Source organism: Vanacampus margaritifer, chromosome 7 (assembly GCF_051991255.1).
Source record: "Vanacampus margaritifer isolate UIUO_Vmar chromosome 7, RoL_Vmar_1.0, whole genome shotgun sequence".
NCBI lineage: Eukaryota > Metazoa > Chordata > Actinopteri > Syngnathiformes > Syngnathidae > Vanacampus > Vanacampus margaritifer.
In genome coordinates this window covers 22,938,666-22,959,630 of record NC_135438.1, presented here as the reverse complement: position 1 = coordinate 22,959,630, position 20,965 = coordinate 22,938,666, and the positions used below count along the sequence as shown (strand labels likewise).

Genomic DNA, 20,965 nt, shown 5'->3' with positions numbered 1-20,965 from the left:
AGGGTGTACCCTGCCTACTGCCCAAAGTCAGCTGGGATGGGCTCCAGCGCTTCTGAGGACAAGTTATTAAGAAGCTGGGTGGAGTTATTTCCCATTAAAAGCAGTGACTGGTTAAGCATTAGCAGACTGACATTAAAAGCTGCTAAAAATATCTCATAATTCTTTTCAAATAGAAAATAGCCCACTTCCATGTATGTGGTTTATAAAGAAATTGCAATGGGAAATACACTATTAACCATTGAAATTCATTATTTGTTATGGATGGAATGGAATGGAATGTACTGCTTTTTATATAGTGCTTTAACTACACCATATGGTGCCCAAAGCGCTTTACAATTGAAGCCGCACATTCACCCATTCACACACACACGGATGGATATATAAATACAAAGATGTGAAACAAAAATTGAAAGAAAGTAAAGCATCATTAATACATATCTTAGTTTATAAGTTCGAGGGGAGTAAGAAAAACAACTTTCTAGTCCTACACCTTAGGAGGCATGTAACTTACTGAGTATTGTGCAAAAGGTGAATTTTAATTCAGGCCTTTTACAAAATGCTTGATTATTTTAAATGCAGACTATTCAACAAAATAATATTTAAAAAATAAAAATAAAAATAAAATCAGAATCTGGTTTTGAGTTCAAATTTGGTTTTGAATTTGAATCATCCTCTGTTGCAGTACAGGATTTTTACCAAAAGATGGCAGTATCGTTACATTGAATAAAAGTCCCTTGAATTTAATTCTAACATTAAGATGCCATCGCTCATCATTAAATTGTAAACTCACTGTGAGGGAGGTCCAAGGCTGTTTCTCCAGGCCATACTTTGCCCAGATCTAATTATCTGTACTTTCTAAGTTTGGTTCTAAATCTGTCCCTTAGAAGTGGAATCTAGCAAACTTGTCTGTCAAGCTGTTTACAAAATTGACCCATTTATCCTCCTCACCCACATGTGGTGCTGGATTAAGTTCTTAGTTAAATTAGTTACTTTTTTGTTTTCAAAGTAGACTGGGAAAATAAACAACTACATATAGAGCGCAAGTTTTTGTCATCGTTTTTATTTCCAGTCAGAGGTAGTTGCTAACTTTTTCCCACCGAAAAGTGCCCTGGTGCCAGTTGTTTACAAACATTCTGAAAAGGTTTGTTGGTCCTGATGAAGGTGAGTGGGAATCCAAGTAATTCACTTGGCAACCTGCTGGGAGCGCTCTTGTCCGGTAAGCGCGTAGGACGCCATCTTGAGGAGACATCGAACGCAACCCTGGTTGGTGATGACTGACAACAATTTCAGGCGCATCAGGATGACATTACCGAATTCAAAGTGAACCCGAGTCACACCGACTTTGGGCTATAAATATTAGGAGAGGGGCAAGAAGAGCTGTTGGACTCATGTTCGCCGAGCCGGGTTGTTTTTAAGACGCAAAGCCCGTTGTAGCCATATGGCCGGCTAGCTGCTCTGTGGACCCGCGGCCTGTTCGGGAGGAGGAAGGGTGGTGACGGCGCAAAATGCTCGACTACCCCTGACTCCCAACCAGGCAGTAATCCAAGACAGAGACTCGCTTCGAGTTGAACGGCGAGCACAATGCACTTAGAATTTTTTTAAAGCTCTTCACTTTCTGATTTTTTTGGGGGGTGTGGTGTTTAGACGCTCCGAACGACAGTGAATGCCGTGGCGCGTGCCCTGAATTCCCAGCCTGAGACATGTCATCCAACTGCACCAGCGTAGCGCCTGTCAGCGCTAGCAAAACCAAGACGAAAAAGAAGCATTTTATAGGACAGAAAGTGAAACTATTCCGTGCAAGCGAACCCATCCTCAGCGTTTTAATGTGGGGTGTGAATCACACGGTAACTTTGTTTTTTAATATATTTATGTCGACTCACGAGTGGTGTGTTTATGTTACTGTTTAGTCAGTGTTTTGATTTAGCTTGCGTGTTAGCCGCCTCTATTCCTGTACAAACCAGGACGACGTAATCGTTATTCATCCACTTAATTCATATTTTACATTTAGTGATGCTCGTGTGCTTCGGAAGTTGCAAAACGGTTTCACTTGTCAAACCGTTACAGTGTAGTTTAGCTTTACTGTTGCATGCAAGTGTGTGTTAATGTATGCCACCCTGCAGATTAATTATATACAATACAATACTAATGAGTCCGTCCACATTCGGCTGCACATTTTAACTGCAAGCACATAGCAACTTTTTACATGCATTGTCAACTTGTCAGTGTTTTGGACTAGAGTGCTATGGGCGAATGTGCATGTGCAGGCATGGTGGAAGGGGTGTGACCGGCAGCTGGAGCAGCAGGTTTCGCAATTTCACTTCCGCTGCTGCAGAAAGAACTCTTGTTTTTACTAGACACTTACTGGACACTTTATTAGGTACACCTGTACGTGCTCCCTCATAGATAATGCAAGAATTGTGTCAATTAGCCCCTCTTTTATGAATATAACAATATTATTTTAATTATTTTGGCGTTTGTAACTTCCCTGTGATCAGTGTTGTTTTAAAAATGTTAAGAAAGATCTTAAATGCGGTGATCATGACCAAAGTTAATGTGGTCATCTCTACTCCTGCCCACTTAAACCTCTGAAAATACATAATAATGGTTGCTGACTAGTACATTTAGCAATTATTTATTTTTTTGGTACGTTTTTAGACTGTTCCTGTTCTCCCTTGCTTGTGTTTTTTTTCCCTCTGGTTTCCTTCCACATTACAAAAACGTGATTGTTAGGTTAACTAAAGACAACATTTTCTATTGGTGTGTGTGAATGAGAGTGTCTATATACTGTACATGACCAATGATTGATGGATGACCAGTCAACTTTTATTCATGACATGACCCTCATGACGATGAACGCTATAGAATATGGATGGATTGATTCATTTCCCTTTCACGTGGCCTAAATAGGTTAGCAAAATAATAAACTGAGCCATTGCAGTGCTCTTCACCACCTCTGCAAAGTACAACCACAATAACAAACGGAAATGAATACATCCTTGACAGTGTCAGTTAAAATCAAAACAGAGAATCCACTACTAAACTGTACTAGAATATTTAGGTTGTGTAACTGTTGTCAACCACTTTGTTATGTAAATTAATGCCACTTACTGGTTTGAGTGTGACGTTGTCAACCTCAATTTAATTATAACAGGTAAACCACAGAGCAATTTTACAAAGGCTGCACAGTACTGTTCATGTTATACATCGTTAGCTACTAAAGGAAGAAGGAGAAATCTACCCTTTGCAACATTGTTCTCTGAAAATGCCAAATTCATGGATAGACTACTTGTGTTGTGTCTCGTAAGATTGTGCAGCTCTTCCAATTTGTCCAATGACCACACATCACCTTCGCTTTTGCTGAGCCAATGAGAAGCACGTCAGCAGCACAGGTTGCAGGTTGTCTAATTAGCAATACTCATTTGAAATAGTGTCTGGTTGTTTGTTGCACACATGTACAGTCTATCGGTTCATGTATCAAAGCACATAATGATCATTTTTACTGCATTGCTGATATTCAGAGGATGAACTTTGGCAAAGGGTGTGTGGGTGCAGCTCATGGGCAATTTAGATTTGTGGTGTGGGCGGGAAGTCATCAGACAGACAAGCTTTTCTCCTCTCATCAGTCGTTGAATGCCTTTTAAAGCCTGCAACAGAGAGACAATTTTTGGTGTTTAGCTAAGATTCTGCATTGTGTTGGTACATTTTTAGGAGACTTTGAGAACATTATTAAACTAATGGTGACAAAAAAGGAATGTTTGTAATTTATTGCATTCCTCAGTCAGTGAGCGTTACTATTGTTTCTGAAAGTCATTTCAAAATATGATTTAATTTCTCAAGTGTCTTGAAAGCCATGTTTCCACACGGCAGTGCATTCCATTTTACCTTCCATTAGTAGTTTAGAACAGTAAAACTCAGCTTTGTCTTGTTTTTTGTTGATTTTTTGCGCCACAGGGTCTGTATGGCAAAACTGTTAAATAATGTGACCAATGCTACGTGGTGTAAGCCGAGGAACAAGTTAGTATTTCTTGTTCTTTCTCCTTGGCAAGTATGCACTGTAATGTTTGGTGGAACCTCAGGTCACAGTTTACTTGGGGGCGAGAGGTGGTGTACACCCATGACTGTTGACAAACAACCATTCACACCTAAGGATAATTTAGAGTCTTCAATTAAACTAGCATGGATGTTTTTGGAATGTGGGAGGAAGTCAGAGTATGTGGAAAAAAGCTCCCACAAGCACGGGAGAACATGCTTAAACCAGACAGGAAGGCCAGAGCATGGAAGCGAACCCGCGACCTTCGAACTGTAAGGTAGATGTGGCCTTTTTTGTCAAATTTGTATGTTAAAAATATGCTGTGACGGGACACTCACTGCACACTTTATGTTCTTCATGTAGCATTCTAATTGTCGCACAAAAGGGACAATTGTCTGTTGATCAACCAACAGACTACAACCGATCTTTGCAGTTGCCTAAAAAGTTATATGGTGCCGTTTTTCTTTTCCAATTGCCACTTTAAGAGTTATTGTACCATTGGTAGTGTTGGTGTAAATCTGCTCTAATATCATAAAAAGTGTGTTTCAGTATTTATTATACAGATGTAATCTAATTTGCACTTTAACCCATTTCAAATTTGGCTTTGTAGCTGTTGGTTACACCAATTTGACTGATTGACAATGTCAGGCCAAAACAACCTCTTTCGTTGAGGTGAGAAATTAGATCATATCTTTTCTAAATATTTGCTTTCAGAACTACACGTATATTGAAAGATCATTGTGGTTTTGAATAATTGAGTTGAAATCATATTGCGACTGAACACAATTTGCAAAAAAAAAGTATTGTTTGAGCTCAATTTTAATTGACAACAGCATGCTCTGAAGTTAATGACTACTCTTGGTAAATACATTTATTTTTCGTGATCATTTTTGGATTTCTTTATTTTTACAGTGCTGCCAATATATATTTCTCTCTTCCCGTGTCTGATCCATTGCTCTTTTCCTCCCTCAGATTAACGAGTTAAGTAATGTGCCTGTACCTGTAATGCTGATGCCAGATGATTTTAAAGCCTACAGTAAGATCAAAGTGGACAACCACCTATTTAACAAGTAGGTACATTGATGTTCCTGTGCTCTCATTGCCTGTAAAGGCATTTCTGATTTTTTTTTAAATATTATTGCTGTCTAATGTTTTCTCAAACTTTAATAGTGTTTGACTGCTTCTGTGCTTGAAAGGGTCAGAATAAATCATATTTCTTCTAATATGACCACAGGCTCATTTAAGGTTTTCTTTCTGTCAATTTTCTTTTGGAATCCTCAATTTTTGTTGTTGGGAAACACCAACGTACACGCTTCCAATCTAATGCCCCTCTCAGAAAAGATAGCACAAATATATTAGTCATAACCTTCACTATGATACAGCAATACAATTAAAGGAAGATATTGCTTTTTCCCCCTGCAATTTAAATCAGTTCACTTGCATACATTTGTCAAAATGCCTCAGGATCAAGGATTGTAGAATACTTTACACACACCGTTTTTTTTTGTCTTGCTGAAATTAAGACACCATTTAACTGCTATGCCAATGGCGTCCAGTTTTCTTTAGTATAATGACTAAGAGGCATAGCTGAGGGTTGCTGCATGTTGAGCCCAGAGTCTAAAACATGAGGTTTAACTGCGATGCACCAACAAATGCTGCATGGTTTGATTTTCCCCCATGGATTTATGAGTTCATGTGTGGATCCATATCTGTAGCAGAAACGTCGGCAAATCCATCAAATATATTCTTCTTATCAGAAATAAATGCTAATCTGTGCATCTAACAAAATTCAATGCAGCTCTGCTTACCTTTTTGGATTTGCGGCACTATTATGTCATTCTGGTGAAATTTACTCACAGATATATTTCCGGAAATAAATAGGCAGCTTACGAAAGATTTAGTGGGTTGTGTAATTTCACACTCGAAGTGGGAACCCGCTATACATACAACCATTTGTACGTACACAAACAATTAAAAAAGTAAATATTCTTGGGGCTGGGTATCGATTCAAATTTTTTCAATCAATTCCATTTCGATTCACAAGAGTTCAGTTTGATTCAATTTAGATTTTTTTTTCCCAATTTGATTCAATGCATTTCAATCAATTCTGATTAATTATGGAACATCAATTCTTCTTAAATATCAAGGACATGATAAAAACTCCCCAAACAATAATTCTAAATTAAATTTTTCGGAGGCTGTAACTGGTTAAATGATTTAGTTTATTAATGAAAGTAACAGGTGTTACAATCACATAAGTGTTACACAAATATTGACATCAGCAAGGATGAGATGAAAATATTTTCATAATTCCAATTCAATAATTGCAAATAGAAAGATTCTGAATTGTCTTAAAGTGCAATTTCATAAATGTAGGTCTTTCATAAATGTAAGAAAATACTTTTAAATTCATGTGAAAAGTTAACTTCAAGAAAATAGTAAGATACAAAAAAGAATCAGTCTTTAAAATTGTATTTTCTTAGGGATTAAGGGGAAAGGAGATACTAAAATAATCTATTCATGGTTTTATGGACCAATATTAGGCTCGAAAAGGGAAATCGATTGGATACTGATTATTAAATTTTTTAACTCCATATTATTCCCTAATATGTCACCTTTGAATGTATAAACAGTCTTTCTTTCAGTATCTCTCAGAACTGGGATTAAAGAGAGCAAAAAAGTATTTTGGAATATATTAGACAGAGCAAGTGTACCTAATGACGTGTACAGTGAATATATAGCTATCTTCCTCCCCTTGCAGTTTGACAAAAGTGCATTGCTTTCTTGTCACACTATCAAGAAAGCGTTGAATCTCCTTTTGAATGGGAGGTTGGCAAAAGGAAGCAGTAATCTTCTCATCCAAAAGGCACACATGCATTTGAAAAAGATGTGTAACATTGTGCAGGAGTCAGACAAAAGGAGCAAGCATAACATTGCTTGACTGTGTGACTCTCCCTTGTCAGAGAAAACCTTCCTAGTCGCTTTAAGTTCAAAGAATATTGTCCCATGGTGTTCCGAAACCTGAGGGAGAGGTTTTGCATCGATGACCAAGACTACCAGGTAAGCTCTTAGTGACAAGAAGTAGTATTGTCATTGGATGAGCTCCTGCGTGCATGGGAAAGGTCTTGAAGCAATCCTGTCGTTCTGTCTCGTAGAACTCTCTCACGCGGAGCGCTCCCCTCAACAGCGACTCCCAGGGTCGTTTTGGCAATCGCTTCCTCTCCAGCTACGACCATCGATTTGTCATCAAAACTGTGTCCAGTGAGGACATCGCTGAGATGCACAACATCCTAAAAAAGTACCACCAGGTAGAATGCTTGCAGTTGACGCAATTTTACTCCAGCATATTGTGGCAGATGTTTTTGATGATTGAATGCAACCTGGGTCAAACATGAGAATGGTTTCGCTTCTGTTTGTGCTGCTAAATAATGCATTGTTTTATTCAGTCCCTCACTTCCATTCTGTGCTTTTCTCTACCAGTGCTAATTTAGTTGCCGAAAAATTTTCCGCATATTTTTTGTCACCCCCAAAAATTTTCCGTCGAAAATGAAACGAAAACTAAAATAGAAGCCATTCATTGAGACGATGACAGTAACTAAATTGACTGACAATTTCATCAATGACTAAAAGAAAAACAACACAGTGACAGAAATTCACAAAATCCAATCAGACGAAGGAACGAAACGCGTCTGGGAGAAAGGAACCATTCAGAAACTGTTCACTGCACTTTATTTAATGTTCAAACATGTTTCCATTCATTGTGCAGCTGTCAAATTAATCTCAGGCAATTATGCACTTTTTTTTTTAAGATGGCGTATTATTGTCAGTTTAGACATGTTCCATTGAAACAAAGTTTAATAAAGACACCGTTGTGTTAAATGTGCCTTGCGTGTTAAACTTCAGTTACAGATAGGTGTAATGTATGCTGAAGGAAATTTGATATCAACTAAAATTTGATTCAAACTAAAATACAATCAGATGACTAAATTATGACTAAAACTTTAATGAATTTGAGTCAAAAGACTAAAACTAAATACAAATGTCTTGTCCAAATTAACACTGCTCTCTAATCTGTTATCCACAGTTTATAGTGGAGTGTCACGGCAACACGCTGCTCCCTCAATTTCTGGGTATGTACAGGCTAACAGTGGACGGTGTGGAGACGTACATGGTGGTGACCCGGAATGTATTCAGCCATCGCCTCACCGTTCATCGCAAATACGACCTCAAGGTATTTGGCCAGTGTGCTCACATGTCTGCCTGTTACTTCTCTGATTGCTAACACAAGATAATGCGGCAGCAGTGATAGGTCAGCCAACATAGCACGTATTAGATTAGCGCTGTACGATTCATTTTAGCGTTTCTCTGTTTTTGAAATCCAAAGATGTTATGTTTTGTACTGGACAATGGTATCATCTGACTTTCCTCTACTTTAGCACGCTGAATGTGTGATGTTAGTAAGAAGGAGTTGGGTAAGCTTGTCATGTGACATTCTAGCTTGTTTTTGGTCAATCACGCATCCTAAAACGTAACGGTGGCTAACGAAACGACTTGTATACTGTGCAGTATTTTTCCCTGTCTGTCTTTTGGCTCCACTGCTACTAGTTGTGAACTTTTGTGGCCCACTCCCATCTAATCATCTCTTTTATGGCATTTCTGCCTTTTCAGCTGCCAAATATTGTTTGGAGAAAGTCTGATATGAAGCCATCAATGATGCTTCTTATGTATCATCTATTTCTGTCATTTCTATTTATATTGATATTTCTTCTTTTAGGGTTCCACAGTCTCAAGAGAAGCAAGCGGCAAGGAAAAGGTACATTTGATTATCAAGAAATGAGACAAAAATAAATATAAGAAATTAATTTTGATCTATTTTCGATGACTGCTTATTTTAATCAGAAATTTATGTCATGAAGACAAAGGAGATTTCACTGGTGTTTGTGTAAGCCAGCTGTTGAGCAAAATTCTGCATTCCGTGTTGTTGTTTGCTCTCCGTAGGCGAAAGAGCTCCCCACATTAAAAGACAACGACTTCCTGAATGAAGGCCATAAACTGCAAATAGGAGACGACAACAAGAAATACTTCTTGGAGAAGCTAAAACATGATGTTGAGGTAAATTTGTTGAAAGTGTATCTGACATTTACAGTTTACTTTGTGAAATATTGAAGGAAGGAGCGCTTTAGTTGTCAAGAGTTTAATGTGATTGAAATCCATGTGTGCAATTGATTGGTGCTTTCAGTTCCTGGCCACTCTGAAGATCATGGATTACAGTCTTCTGGTGGGCATCCACGACGTGGAACGAGCAGAGCAGGAGGAGATGGATGTGGAGGCTGGTGCAGATGAGGAAGAGTATGAGAATGACGGGATGGGTGCAGGCGTGCTCACTGGATCCTTTGGCACGCCACCCGACAGCCCAGGAAACCCCCTCAACTGTGGATTCTTCGGGCCTGGGGACTTTGACCCCTCTGTTGATGTTTACGCAATCAAGAGCCATGACAGTGAGCAATGTCTGCAAGATTTTGTATTTATTTTTTTGCATTTATTTTTCTGCATGTCATTTATTTTTTAATTGCATTTGCTGAAGTATTTTAAACATGCATGTTTTTAGTTACTCCCTGAGCTATTGCATCATAACTGCAACAGCACGTCTTTTTATGAAAGTAGCACCAACTTCTGGTTGACTTTTTGTTGCTAGGTGCGGTCAAGAAGGAGGTGTACTTCATGGCGATCATCGACATCCTCACACATTATGATGCGAAGAAAAAAGCTGCACATGCTGCCAAAACTGTGAAACACGGGGTGAGTGAAATGACCTTGCTTTGGATGGATGCTCGGTCCCACTGCCCAGTTGGCCCCACCCTTTGCACACCGCTGGTTAGAGCTGGACGATTAATCGAAATGTTATCATGATTTCAATGTTGGCTTTTTTTAGCTAATTGAAGAAAAACGGCTCATTTGCAGAACAGTGTGGTGCGTTTACAAGTTCCCTACGTTGTAAAAGTACCCTGAATGCACCATGTTGCTTGTAGCTACCCCGGAGTGAATCAATGTGATTCTGCCGTCCCTAAGCATCCTTTAAGCTGTTAAACGACACTCCAGTTGGAGTTAACTGTAAACTAAACACACAACAAGAATAATTACATCCACTGTATATTTAAATACATAACAGGCTTTGTTTTTAAAACAGCTAGCCTAGCACTAATGCTACAGTGAATGGAGGATCCCATTCAAATGCTAACGGGAAATAAGCATTGAATGAAATAGCGAATATTCACACACAAATGCTGTGAAAACACATACCTACAGGTAAGATAACGCTAATTAAATTATTCCCAATCTGTGAAAAACAAGTTTTAATAGAATCCAATCGCCCAATTCTAGTAACCCATAAGAGGCCAAAACACACAGGAACACCCATTGTTTGTTTTCAAATGCTATTTTAGTTTACAGTATTCCTATTTTACTGTCTGACTAATTTAAATGCTGTCTATCTATCTATCTATCCATCCATCCATCCATCCATCCATCCATCCATCCATCCATCCATCCATCCACCCACCCACCCACCCACCCACCTACCCACCTACCCACCTACCCACCTACCCACCTACCCACCTACCCACCTACCTACCTACCTACCTACCTACCTATTTGCTCAAGAATTGGCGTAAGGCCATGATCATTGTTTGGATTAGTTGAAAAAATTAAAATTTTAAAATTAAGGAATAATTTTTTCATCAATCGTGATTTCAATCTCAATCAAAATTTGGGATTATTATTTTTTCCATAATTGTCGAGCCCTAGCGCTATTATAACCTAAAAGCAACGTCATCCAGCACCACCACATGTTGATGGTGCTAACTGTGGCCAGTTGTTTGTTGTGATTTCCCAGCAAGTGCTCTCCTTTTTTGTATCTGTCTGTATGTCTGTCCATCATCCATCCATCCAGTTGAATGACAGATAAAAGCAAGTGGTTCATAGTGTTATGTATGGAAAACTTGAATGATAATTCAAACCACAAATGCACTTTAAAAGTTGGCAATTTAGCAAACAAGTGATGGAAAGTCAGACGATCCTTGCTCGATTTAAGACATTTGAGTTGTAATGTGTTTTACTTGTCAAACAGTCTTATGCACTGCACTTATTATACAACTTCAGACTATGGACTGTTATACAGTACCTGGATTTGATTTGTCGGTAGTTGTTTAAAAAAAAATACATTAAAAAAAAGACATTAAAAAAAATATATATATATATATATTAGTTTTTAAGACAAAATACTTTAATTTTTTTTTTTTTTAATCTTGCACGCAAATACACCAATGCTAGCAATTAACATCATACATGTTCAATACTGCAAGCGATAGCGACACATCTTTTCACCACAAGAGCAAGGATGTGTTCAGTCATACTTTTAAAAGGTGTTTTTTACTTGCATATGTTGCCTGCTAAATTGTACAGATTATTATTACTAGTGATGGGAAAATTAAGGTTTATAAACCACTTGCGTTATTTTTTTACTCCTCTATGTGGTGCTCTTGGTTTGAGGATAAAGGCTGTGCAATGGAAAGTGAATTTCCACTGCATCTTTTAACCATGAGCCCCATCTAGAGGAGCAAAAAAATATTACAAGTGGTTCATGACGCTTCATTTCCCCATCACTAAGTATTACAGTATTTTAAGTAATCAATAGATGCTGCTTTTGCTCCATTTGATTTGGTCAGGAAGTCAATGAAAGAATGTTATTTGCTGTGCCGTCTTCCAAACTTCCATTTCATGCATTTGTCCATCTTTCTGATTGCCTGGCTTGTGTTTTGCAGGCGGGGGCCGAGATCTCAACGGTGAACCCAGAGCAGTACTCCAAGCGCTTCTACGAGTTCATGTCCAATATCTTGTCATAGACTTTTCCCCACTCTGCCCGCTCAGCCAGTCACAGATCTGTCACACACACACACACACACACACACACACACCTTGTTCCACCCGACTCATCCTCACCCTCTTCAACGAGTTCATAGTTCAGTCAAGTTATGTTTTTAGGCTGTTACAAAACCCCAAATCCAAATAAACAACGCTCCCCTTTCTTAATTTAGGAAAGAACATCCTAATAACCACCTTTAGTTGATTTTTTGTTTAAATTACTGCTCCTGATTCCCAGTCGTACGCCGCTACCTTATCACTCCTCTTGCCAGCACAGGAACTGTCTCACTGATGCCTTCAACGAGTGTGTCCGCTTCAGCAGTCTCTTTGCACCGTCTTCTCACTTTCTATTCATGTTAACATTTCCTTTTATTTCCATTTGACGCATACACACACAGTCGGATTGCATGACGTACTCTTTACAGTCTTCTTCAGGCCTACTGCTAACAATTTGGAACAACCGGACATCAACATTCATATTGATGATGTACTACAATAAGTAAATGGCTGCAGTTATCAAAAATGCATGGCTGATGCGCACATGAGACTCCACCAGTAAGTTTTTAACACCAAGCCACTGAACTTAACATCTGAGTGTTCTAATGAAAACAGGAAAAACAAAAAAATCCGTGTTTTTGAATGTTACGTTGCCATATTGGTTTTGAATATTTTGGAATATTAAACATAAGTTTGGTGAAGAAAAAAAGATTCATTAAAAAAAAGGGCGGGGGAAATTCAACACCACAATAAGAATCTTTTTTTTTTATATATCTTGTTTACATTGATGTAGCAATTTTGTGTTTGTATACAGTATTGTTTTGTTAACGACAAACATTAGAAAAATGTTACTTGAAAATGATTCATTGCATATTAAAGGGAGTTTTATCTTGTTTCTGATTATTTCTTTGTCAAAGCGAAATGTTGGAATTCTGCATGCATGAGCCCATGTTCACAATAAATAATGAAATTAAAGATTGTGGGGAATTAGGAAATGTCACACTCTGAGGTCCAATTCAAAGCGTTCCAACTTCCAGTTGAAGTTTAAAAAAATGGTTGCAGCAACCAAAAGGTTAAGCTGACAAAAAAAGCTTTTCATTTCAGGATAAAACAAGATGGGACATCCTCCCCCACTTCAGTCAACTTGTCCTGCTAGTTATTGCAGCATATGCAAAAAGCCTGCTATGATTCCTACAATTTCTTTAATCATTATTTTTAATGTAATATGCTAATTTCTCGATGTGAAATTTGGGTTATATATATATAACAACTGAAATAAGTTTTCCACAATACTATAAATATTGCGATGAACGTGTAGATAGCTCGTATTTCTTTACCTTGAGAAACTTACACAAGGTCAGACTGTGTAAACAAGTTTATTTAACAATATAAAGAGTACATGCATTGTTTTCATATAGACATTTGCGATGGGTGGTGTTTTAATCCATCCTAGCCTTCAAAGTTCTTGTGGTGATCTTGTCTTTCTCACTGGAAGAAAAGACGAATCTGTCAATCAACTGCAACTCTTGTTGCGCCAACCTACCAACATGCTGTCAGCATACTTACATGACGTGTACGACGACGCCCATGCCGGACACTGCGTCCCGGTCAAGTGCATTCAGCATGGCCTGGGAAATGGTCTCAAACAGGTCCTCGGGCTCCTGCATGATCAAACTCATTTCTAAAATGTACTATACAGCCAAACACCCTGCAATGTTGTGGATTTCTGTGATTGTTATGTTTTTTTTTTTTAAATGTTTTTTTTAAAAAACGGTCTCTACATTATGGATTTCCCTCTTCTGACACACAACTTACCAAGTCAGGTTCCCACAAAGATTCACACATGCCATACATCTGCTCCGAGCAGGTCCCGCTCACGACAAAGTCCTCCGTCACCATGGGGCAGCCGATCAAATCCAGGGAGCAGATGAACGGCTCAAACGTCTTTGGATCCAGCCCGGCAATCACGGGCTCGATGTAGTATGGCCCGAACCTATCGAGGAAAATCCCCATGACGTTTCCTCTTGTCTGTAGGCAACTTTTGAGGCAAATGTGGAGCCATGAAAATACACATACCTCTTTTCATACAATAGGTTTGACACCATGCTCATGAAAGTCTTGGGTTTGATCTGACGACCCTCCTTCAGCTCGTAAAGGTTCAATCGGAATTTAAGCCTCTGGGATCTATATGTGTTATAAAAGTCAAAAATTACGACGGTGATGACTTGACTCAAATTGTTCCACACACTTACACTGTCTGAACATCTGTGGCCAGCCCAGCGAGTCCGATGTACAGCCTATCGCCCATGGGGAAGATCTTCTCAAAATCGGTGGTGACCATCTGAGCCTGAATGCCAAACCTACGGTCGGACGCAATGGCCACACAGTTCTTCCCCCTCATGGCCATGACGGCCCCTCCGTTATATGACATAATAGACTGTATGGAAAAGGACAAAGGACAGAGACAAATATAATCTAGTGTCAAAATTTCTGCAAATCGCATAATTCATGCAGAAACAATACGAGATAAGATTCAAAACATTTGACATATATTTTTAAATCCAATTCTCTAGTCACTTGTATAACAATTTTGCATTGTGTGAGATATTTATTACATAGCTATATATAATCAATATTATTCATATTGACATAGCTACTATACACGGTTTATTTCATCCACATTAAACCTTTTTCTTCTTCTCAATTAGGGCTTACTATTCAAATATCACTTCCAATGTGCATTGAACCACTGTCCAAACATGTATGAACATATAACGATATTTTTTTTGTCATACACCAACTGTATGAATCAGTTTTTCTTAGCATCTTGGCTAAGTAAATAATTGACGGTTTCACTGTCGAAAAATAACATTTTAACAGCGCGGCATCCTATGCAACTCATTCATCGTGCAAGTGCGATAACGAGGGCGGACCATAACAAGCTAACGATGGTGTATTTGCCTATGAAATGTCACCCACGGGTATACTCTCGACTGTTGTTAAAGCACTTTCTGAAATAACGACATGGTACTTCCACTTTCAAACTGGAGTACAAAATACAATACAAGAAAATCAGGCAACGTTCCACAGACATGCTAAACGTACCATTCTGTTAGCATAGCCGGGATGTCCATATACTTAAAGTTAGTTTCGAGTTTCAAACCCGTTGTTCAACAATGTTGCGTGTTCCTACCATTGTGAAGATGTTGGAGTCCAATTGTCACAAATTGAACTTTATAGTGAGTTTCGCTTGGCTTTTTAATTGACGAGCTTCCCGTGGTGACTACACAATTTTGGAGCAACAATGAGATCACACAAACGAGTCGATGGTCTTAGTGATTGCGCGAATATGATTGGCTCCTGAGGAATTGCTCGAATATGATTGGCTCCTGAGGAACAATGTCATTGGCTGACTCGGTGGTCAACATAGTTTCTTTGAGACGCGTTAAAGTGAAATTACTAGCCATGTAGACGTATGCAATCGATCGTTTGGGAGGTATAAAAATAATATATAAACACTATTCACATGATGTTGGATACTGTGTTTTTTAATTTATAATGGTTAATATTTACTAAATTATCTATTCAGATTTGAAAATATGGATACAGTATTTCAATAAGTTAATGTTTACTTTTTAGGGAAAACATAAAGCTAGGAAGGTCCCATAATTTTCAATAAAAACAGAAGAAAAAAAAGCTGACTTCTTCATAAAAATCAACCAGTTTTATCCACCTTTGTCAGATAGACTGATTGAAAAATAATATAGCTTCATGCTATCATGATGTTCTTCCAACCTGTTTTTTTCTTCGCAAGTACAGTACATTCTATTTTAACCATTGTTACAAAGCAAGATTCTACCAACCGAAAAAATTAAAATACAACTGAAAAAAATAATCTTGACTATGTAAAGCCAATTTCCAAATGATTAGTGTAATTGTGTTGTGACAGTTGTGCGTTAATAGCTGGGCAAGTTGTGCATTTATTGAGAGAGGGTAAAGCAATACAGGTTTGTTATTGTTAAAAAAATAAAAGACTTCTGGAAACAACATTTTAATCCTGTTTGTTTTCAGGAGCTGTTGCTAACATTGATAAAAGTATTTCCCATTTAACTGGGGGGGGGGGGGGTAAAGAAAGGAAAAAACTACAATGTTTACACAGTGGCAATGGTTTTCTACAAAATGATTTTATTTGCACAGGACTGAAAATTTATTTTATGTGGATGTAGCCATATGGTTCATCTAAACGCACTTTACACTCATCTACTAAGTACAGTATATTTAACAAAATTCTTACTGCATCAGTATGTATGTACAGAATTGTTCATCTTCATCTCTTCATGAAATTGTCCAACGAAGCTGGTGTCCTTTGAATAGAGTGGATATTCCTCTTTACTCTGTCCTCTAAAGACGATGTTGCAGCACTCTCCAACTTCATATCACTGCAAGAATGAAAGAAGTGTTATTGGACGCAAACTGCACAATTTCAGACTCCTCCTGTACAGCAAAATCAGCATGAAGATGATTGCTGTGTTGAGGGATAGAACTGTTGACTTGAATTGAGTCCTCAATTTATATTTTAAAATGAGAGCAAGAGAGAAACGTACTGGATGAAACCAGCATGGCGCTCATGCTTGGACTTTTGTTCCTGCTGTTTTTCCTGCTCATCTTGCTTCCTGTATCTTCTCACATTGTCCTCCCTGTCCTCATCTCTCTTCTTGGCCTGATCCATCATCTCCTTTCTCCTCTGCTCAAGCTCCTTCGCAGAGAGCTTCCTGAAAGAAAAACATAACAATACAAAAGCTGATTAAATGCTGTTGAAAATTAGTTTTTCTTTTACAGATAATCACATTCCCACATGTAGAGAGGCAATGCCAGCGCATGAAGAACACATAGTCTATGCTCATATATATAATTTTTAAGAACAAAACCCCAACTTCATTTTTAAAATATCTCTACTTTGAACGATATCCCTTACTTTGACACATGATTCCGCTGCCTTTGGTAACGTTCCCTCTGTGGGCTACGAGCTCTGACCTCCACCTTCCTGTCGTTTCGTTCCCCATTTTTTCTTGCAGGCGATCGGCTTTGACTCCTCTCGTGGCGTTTTGAGTGATTCAAAGCAGACAACTGGTATTGTCTACCTGCAGGCAGCTACAGTGTGAAAAGAAGATTTCAGTGAAAGGGTTGGTCGGGGTCCACTGAAAATGTGTGTGACATGACATGACACTTTGATGCGGACTGACCAGGAGGCCGTAGCCAGGAAGATGATGGGAATGAGATCTGTTGTGAGAGGAAGAGCCATCTCGTGGGTGTGACCTGAAAGACACATTTAAGAGTAAAATTCAGCTTTATTTTTAATGTTTTATTTATATAGTGCCTTACTAAGTTCAGTGTATAAGTGCAGTCCACATGTTTACATACGATTGTTTCATGAAACTTGAAAAGTTGAAGTGCTAAAACCACAGATTTATTTGCATTATTATCTGATTTATGACCACAGTTTCAAAATTTTACGAAATTGTCGTCGCTCAAAACACTGCAACTCAAAGTGTTTCGGAAAATTAACAACTCTAATTAAGTACCAAAATCAATTTCCAGGTTATACGCCAGCGGGATACAGCCGACAAACACACGCTTCAAAGCAATAGAAATACAGTACAGGACAAATACTTCAATACAACAACAATTCTTAGTAACCGTATTTATAAATTGCCAATTAGAATAATTTCATTCAGCCCTACTTTTAATTATTAAACAACTTTGTGTACCTGTCTTTTTTGTCATCTTCTTCATCTGAACTCGAACTTGAGTGGCTTCTCTTGTGTTTCTTCTCTTTTCTTTTCTCTTTGTCTCCCTTCTTTTCCTTCTTGTCCTTCTTCCTCTTCTTCTTCTTGTCGAGGTTCTGGCGTAGCTGTAAGATTTATACAAAGTTTCACATAAAAATGATCAGAGTCTTTTATTTTTGCAAAAATCGTAATAGAAATGCTCTGTTTTTCAAGGAGCATCTTAAATGCCCAAATTAAAGAAATTACCATTTCTTTAATTTTCTTCATCTTCACGGGATTCGTCAAGACTTCTCTCTTCTTTTCCTCCTCACGTTTCCTTGAGTGCAAAATACAAGATGTGTAAAATTACACAAATTTAAAAAAAAAAAAAATTAAAATAAAAACAAAGGGGCTGGTAAGGGAGCAAGCAAACTGCAGAGCAATGTTTTACCTAATTACAAATAGAGGGTCTTCCCGGATCTTAGCGGCCATGTCCAGGCTGGAGGTAGCGGTGATAGGGCTGAAGATGGAGCCAGGCAGAAGGCCAGTCTCTGCTGATGGACCACTTTCAGGCTCCTCATACTGATCAGTGATCTGCTTGTCAATGGGACGTCCCATGAGATACTCATCTCTGGACACCTGATTGGAAGCGCCCTGGTACATCCAGTCCAGACGATCATCCTTCTTTCTGTTATTGCGTAAACGATAAATAATGAGACAACCAGACTAACATTAATTTCTGACGTTTTCTGAGATGACAAAAAGTGAAAACTAACTTGATGGCACCGCTTTCCTCGGCGTATCTAGTAATCTCTTCTCGAGCTCTTTCCTCCTTGAGCTCCTTCTGAAGCTCCTCGATTTTCTTCCGTTCGGATTCATGTTTTTGCTCGGCTTTCCAAACGCGTTCGATGTTTTTCATAGTCTGGGGGTGCCAGCTCTTCTTTAAGTTCTGGCACAAGACAAAGGGAAACCATTGAGTATTACCAGGGTGTTTACAATACACAACTTGCAACAGCAAATGTAATTGCTGATGTGAACGAAAAGGAATTGGGATTCTAATCGATGTCATCGTTCAACAGATAACACTTACCAGATCACCGCCCCCCATTTTAAAACCTTTGTTTTAGTCACAAAAGAAAACAATGAAAACTAAGAATATAGTCCTTTTCCAAAGATCGGTGGTAAACGAACGTTTTACATTCACATGAAGGTCGACATGATGGGAACGACGTGTTCGCTGTTTGTCTGCGACTGTGCTGTTATGTTTCCGGTTTGGAAAATTCTTCTTCCGGGCTAGTCGTGGTGCATTCAATGACATAATATGTTTGTAAATGCAATTACTCGGTCGAATCTACACTCATTTCTCAACGAATCATTTAAAAACTCGTTAATTCAATTAAAATAAGAAAAACAAGAAAAATCAAAGGATGGTTATATGGTCACAACCCTCATTTTAAAATCAATTGTATGAGTACGAGGGAACTCATGGACACAGAGATAAAGCAATTAAATCTTGGCTGGTGGTTTTCAGATAAAGGTTTCGAAATTACGTCAATCGTTGATAAGTTAATTTGTTTACCATCACGTTTTTATTTTTGATTTTATTTGTTGTTGTTGTTATTGTTTTATGATTTTTTTAAAATTGTTGGTACCCATCTGTTAATGAAAGAAACCCATACAAGGGTCACTGAAATCACTTGAAACTTACAAAAGTAAAAATAGGTTTAAAAATATATATATTGAAAATGAAACAATAAAAATCTGTCGTTAATTTTGAATTAACAAAATTATAAATAAATAAAATAAAAAAACAGGTCTGCAAAAATGGGGCACCACTGTAAAAGATTGAAAATAATTTGACCAGAGAGTCATGTTTGGATCAGTGTGTCTTTTAATTGACATCACAGGTGTCTTCAAGCCTATAATAATAAACTCCTCACTGTGCTTTTTGGTTGATGTGTACCAGAATAAACATGGATGACAGAAGGAGAGAGCTGTCCCGGGAGATTAGAAATAAAATTATAGACAAGTTAAAGGTAAGTGCTAGCCTATAAAACCATCTCCAAGCAGCTCGATGTTCCTGTGACAACAGTGGCACATATTATTCGGAAATTTAAGATCCATGGGACTGTAGCCAACCTCCCTAGACATGGCCGCAAGAAGAAAATTGATCATAAAGTTTGAAATGGTATCCAAAGAGTCCAGAACAACCTACAAATAAATTAATAGTAAAATTCAAGGCCAAGGTACATCAGTGTCAGATTGCACCATACACTGTTGTTTCAGCCAAAGTGGACTTCATAGGAGATGATCAAGGAGGACACCACTGTTGGAAGCAAATCATAAATAAAAATGCAAGAAAAATGCAAGATTGGAATTTGCGAAAATGCATATTGACAAGCTACAAAGCTTTTGGACAGATGAGACAAAAGTTTTTTTTTTGTTTTTTTAGTAAGGCACTTCAACTCTATATTCATACATGAAAAAATGAAGCATACCAAGGTAAGAACATTGTCCTTACTGTAAAACATTGAGGAATCGGAATCAGGCAAAGGGTTTCTTGAATCTGTGCAAAGTACAATGAAATCTCTAGACTATCAAGGCATTCTGGAGATAAATTTGCTGCTCAGAAAGCTCAGTCTCAGCAGCACGTTATGGCTCTTCCAACAGGATCACATCATAAGCCAAAAACTCCCCAGAATGGCTAAGAAAAAAACATGGGACTATTCTGAAGTGGCCTTCTATGAGCCCAGATCTAAATCCCATTTAACATCTGAGCTGAAACATGCCATTTGGAGAAGACACCCTTCAAACCTAAGATGATGGGAGCAGTTTGCTTACAAGGTGTGGGTATAGGCTATATATTATTTTTAGTTGAAAAGTAAAAATGTTGAAAGCATCATGAAGATGGGAAAATATACAGTTAAGTCACTGGAGTAGAATTATTTTGTTAGACTGCCGGTACGTTGATTTATATTAGCCAAAATGCATTTGCCATTTAACTGAAGGCTTATCCCATTGCAGTTTGTTTATGTTACAATTTGCAACGTGACTTGCTACCCAAACAATTGTACAATGAACTATCCATCCATTTTTTAAATACAGTTTGTCCTCAATAGGGTGGGTTTAAGCATATTCCAATTGACGGGCAAGGTACACCTGGTCTGGATTGGTTGTCAGCCAATTGTAGGGCAGGACAGTGAGGCCACATACACACAAGCAACCATTCACACTCATATTCACAACTATGGAC

At 38.2% G+C, this 20,965-nt stretch overlaps 3 protein-coding genes across 4 annotated transcripts; 1 reads left to right on the top strand and 2 right to left on the bottom strand.

Moving 5' to 3' along the window:
- The first annotated feature begins 1,187 nt into the window (after positions 1-1,187).
- Positions 1,188-12,840, top strand: LOC144055560 (phosphatidylinositol 5-phosphate 4-kinase type-2 beta-like). Of its 2 annotated transcripts, none has more exons than XM_077571637.1 (10): positions 1,188-1,263; positions 5,003-5,100; positions 6,994-7,090; positions 7,186-7,338; positions 8,115-8,261; positions 8,805-8,843; positions 9,029-9,142; positions 9,270-9,528; positions 9,726-9,829; positions 11,851-12,840. In XM_077571637.1, exons 2-10 carry the CDS (start codon positions 5,036-5,038, stop codon positions 11,929-11,931), a joined length of 1,059 nt encoding a protein of 352 aa, XP_077427763.1. In that variant the 5' UTR covers positions 1,188-1,263; positions 5,003-5,035; the 3' UTR covers positions 11,932-12,840. The 2 variants fall into 2 exon arrangements, with proteins under 2 accessions (XP_077427763.1, XP_077427762.1); XM_077571636.1 differs by having other exon boundaries at positions 1,214-1,844.
- Positions 12,841-13,307: 467 nt separating this feature from the next.
- psmb3 (proteasome 20S subunit beta 3) lies at positions 13,308-15,290 on the bottom strand. Its single transcript, XM_077570850.1, has 6 exons — positions 15,141-15,290; positions 14,200-14,384; positions 14,024-14,131; positions 13,763-13,940; positions 13,514-13,608; positions 13,308-13,435 (listed from the first exon to the last, which is right to left on the bottom strand). Exons 1-6 carry the CDS (start codon positions 15,141-15,143, stop codon positions 13,387-13,389), a joined length of 618 nt encoding a protein of 205 aa, XP_077426976.1. The 5' UTR covers positions 15,144-15,290; the 3' UTR covers positions 13,308-13,386.
- Positions 15,291-16,109: 819 nt separating this feature from the next.
- On the bottom strand, positions 16,110-18,985 carry cwc25 (CWC25 spliceosome associated protein). Its single transcript, XM_077571005.1, has 9 exons — positions 18,803-18,985; positions 18,489-18,661; positions 18,164-18,400; positions 17,980-18,049; positions 17,716-17,858; positions 17,191-17,263; positions 16,923-17,098; positions 16,552-16,719; positions 16,110-16,386 (listed from the first exon to the last, which is right to left on the bottom strand). Exons 1-9 carry the CDS (start codon positions 18,818-18,820, stop codon positions 16,275-16,277), a joined length of 1,170 nt encoding a protein of 389 aa, XP_077427131.1. The 5' UTR covers positions 18,821-18,985; the 3' UTR covers positions 16,110-16,274.
- Positions 18,986-20,965: the final 1,980 nt, after the last annotated feature.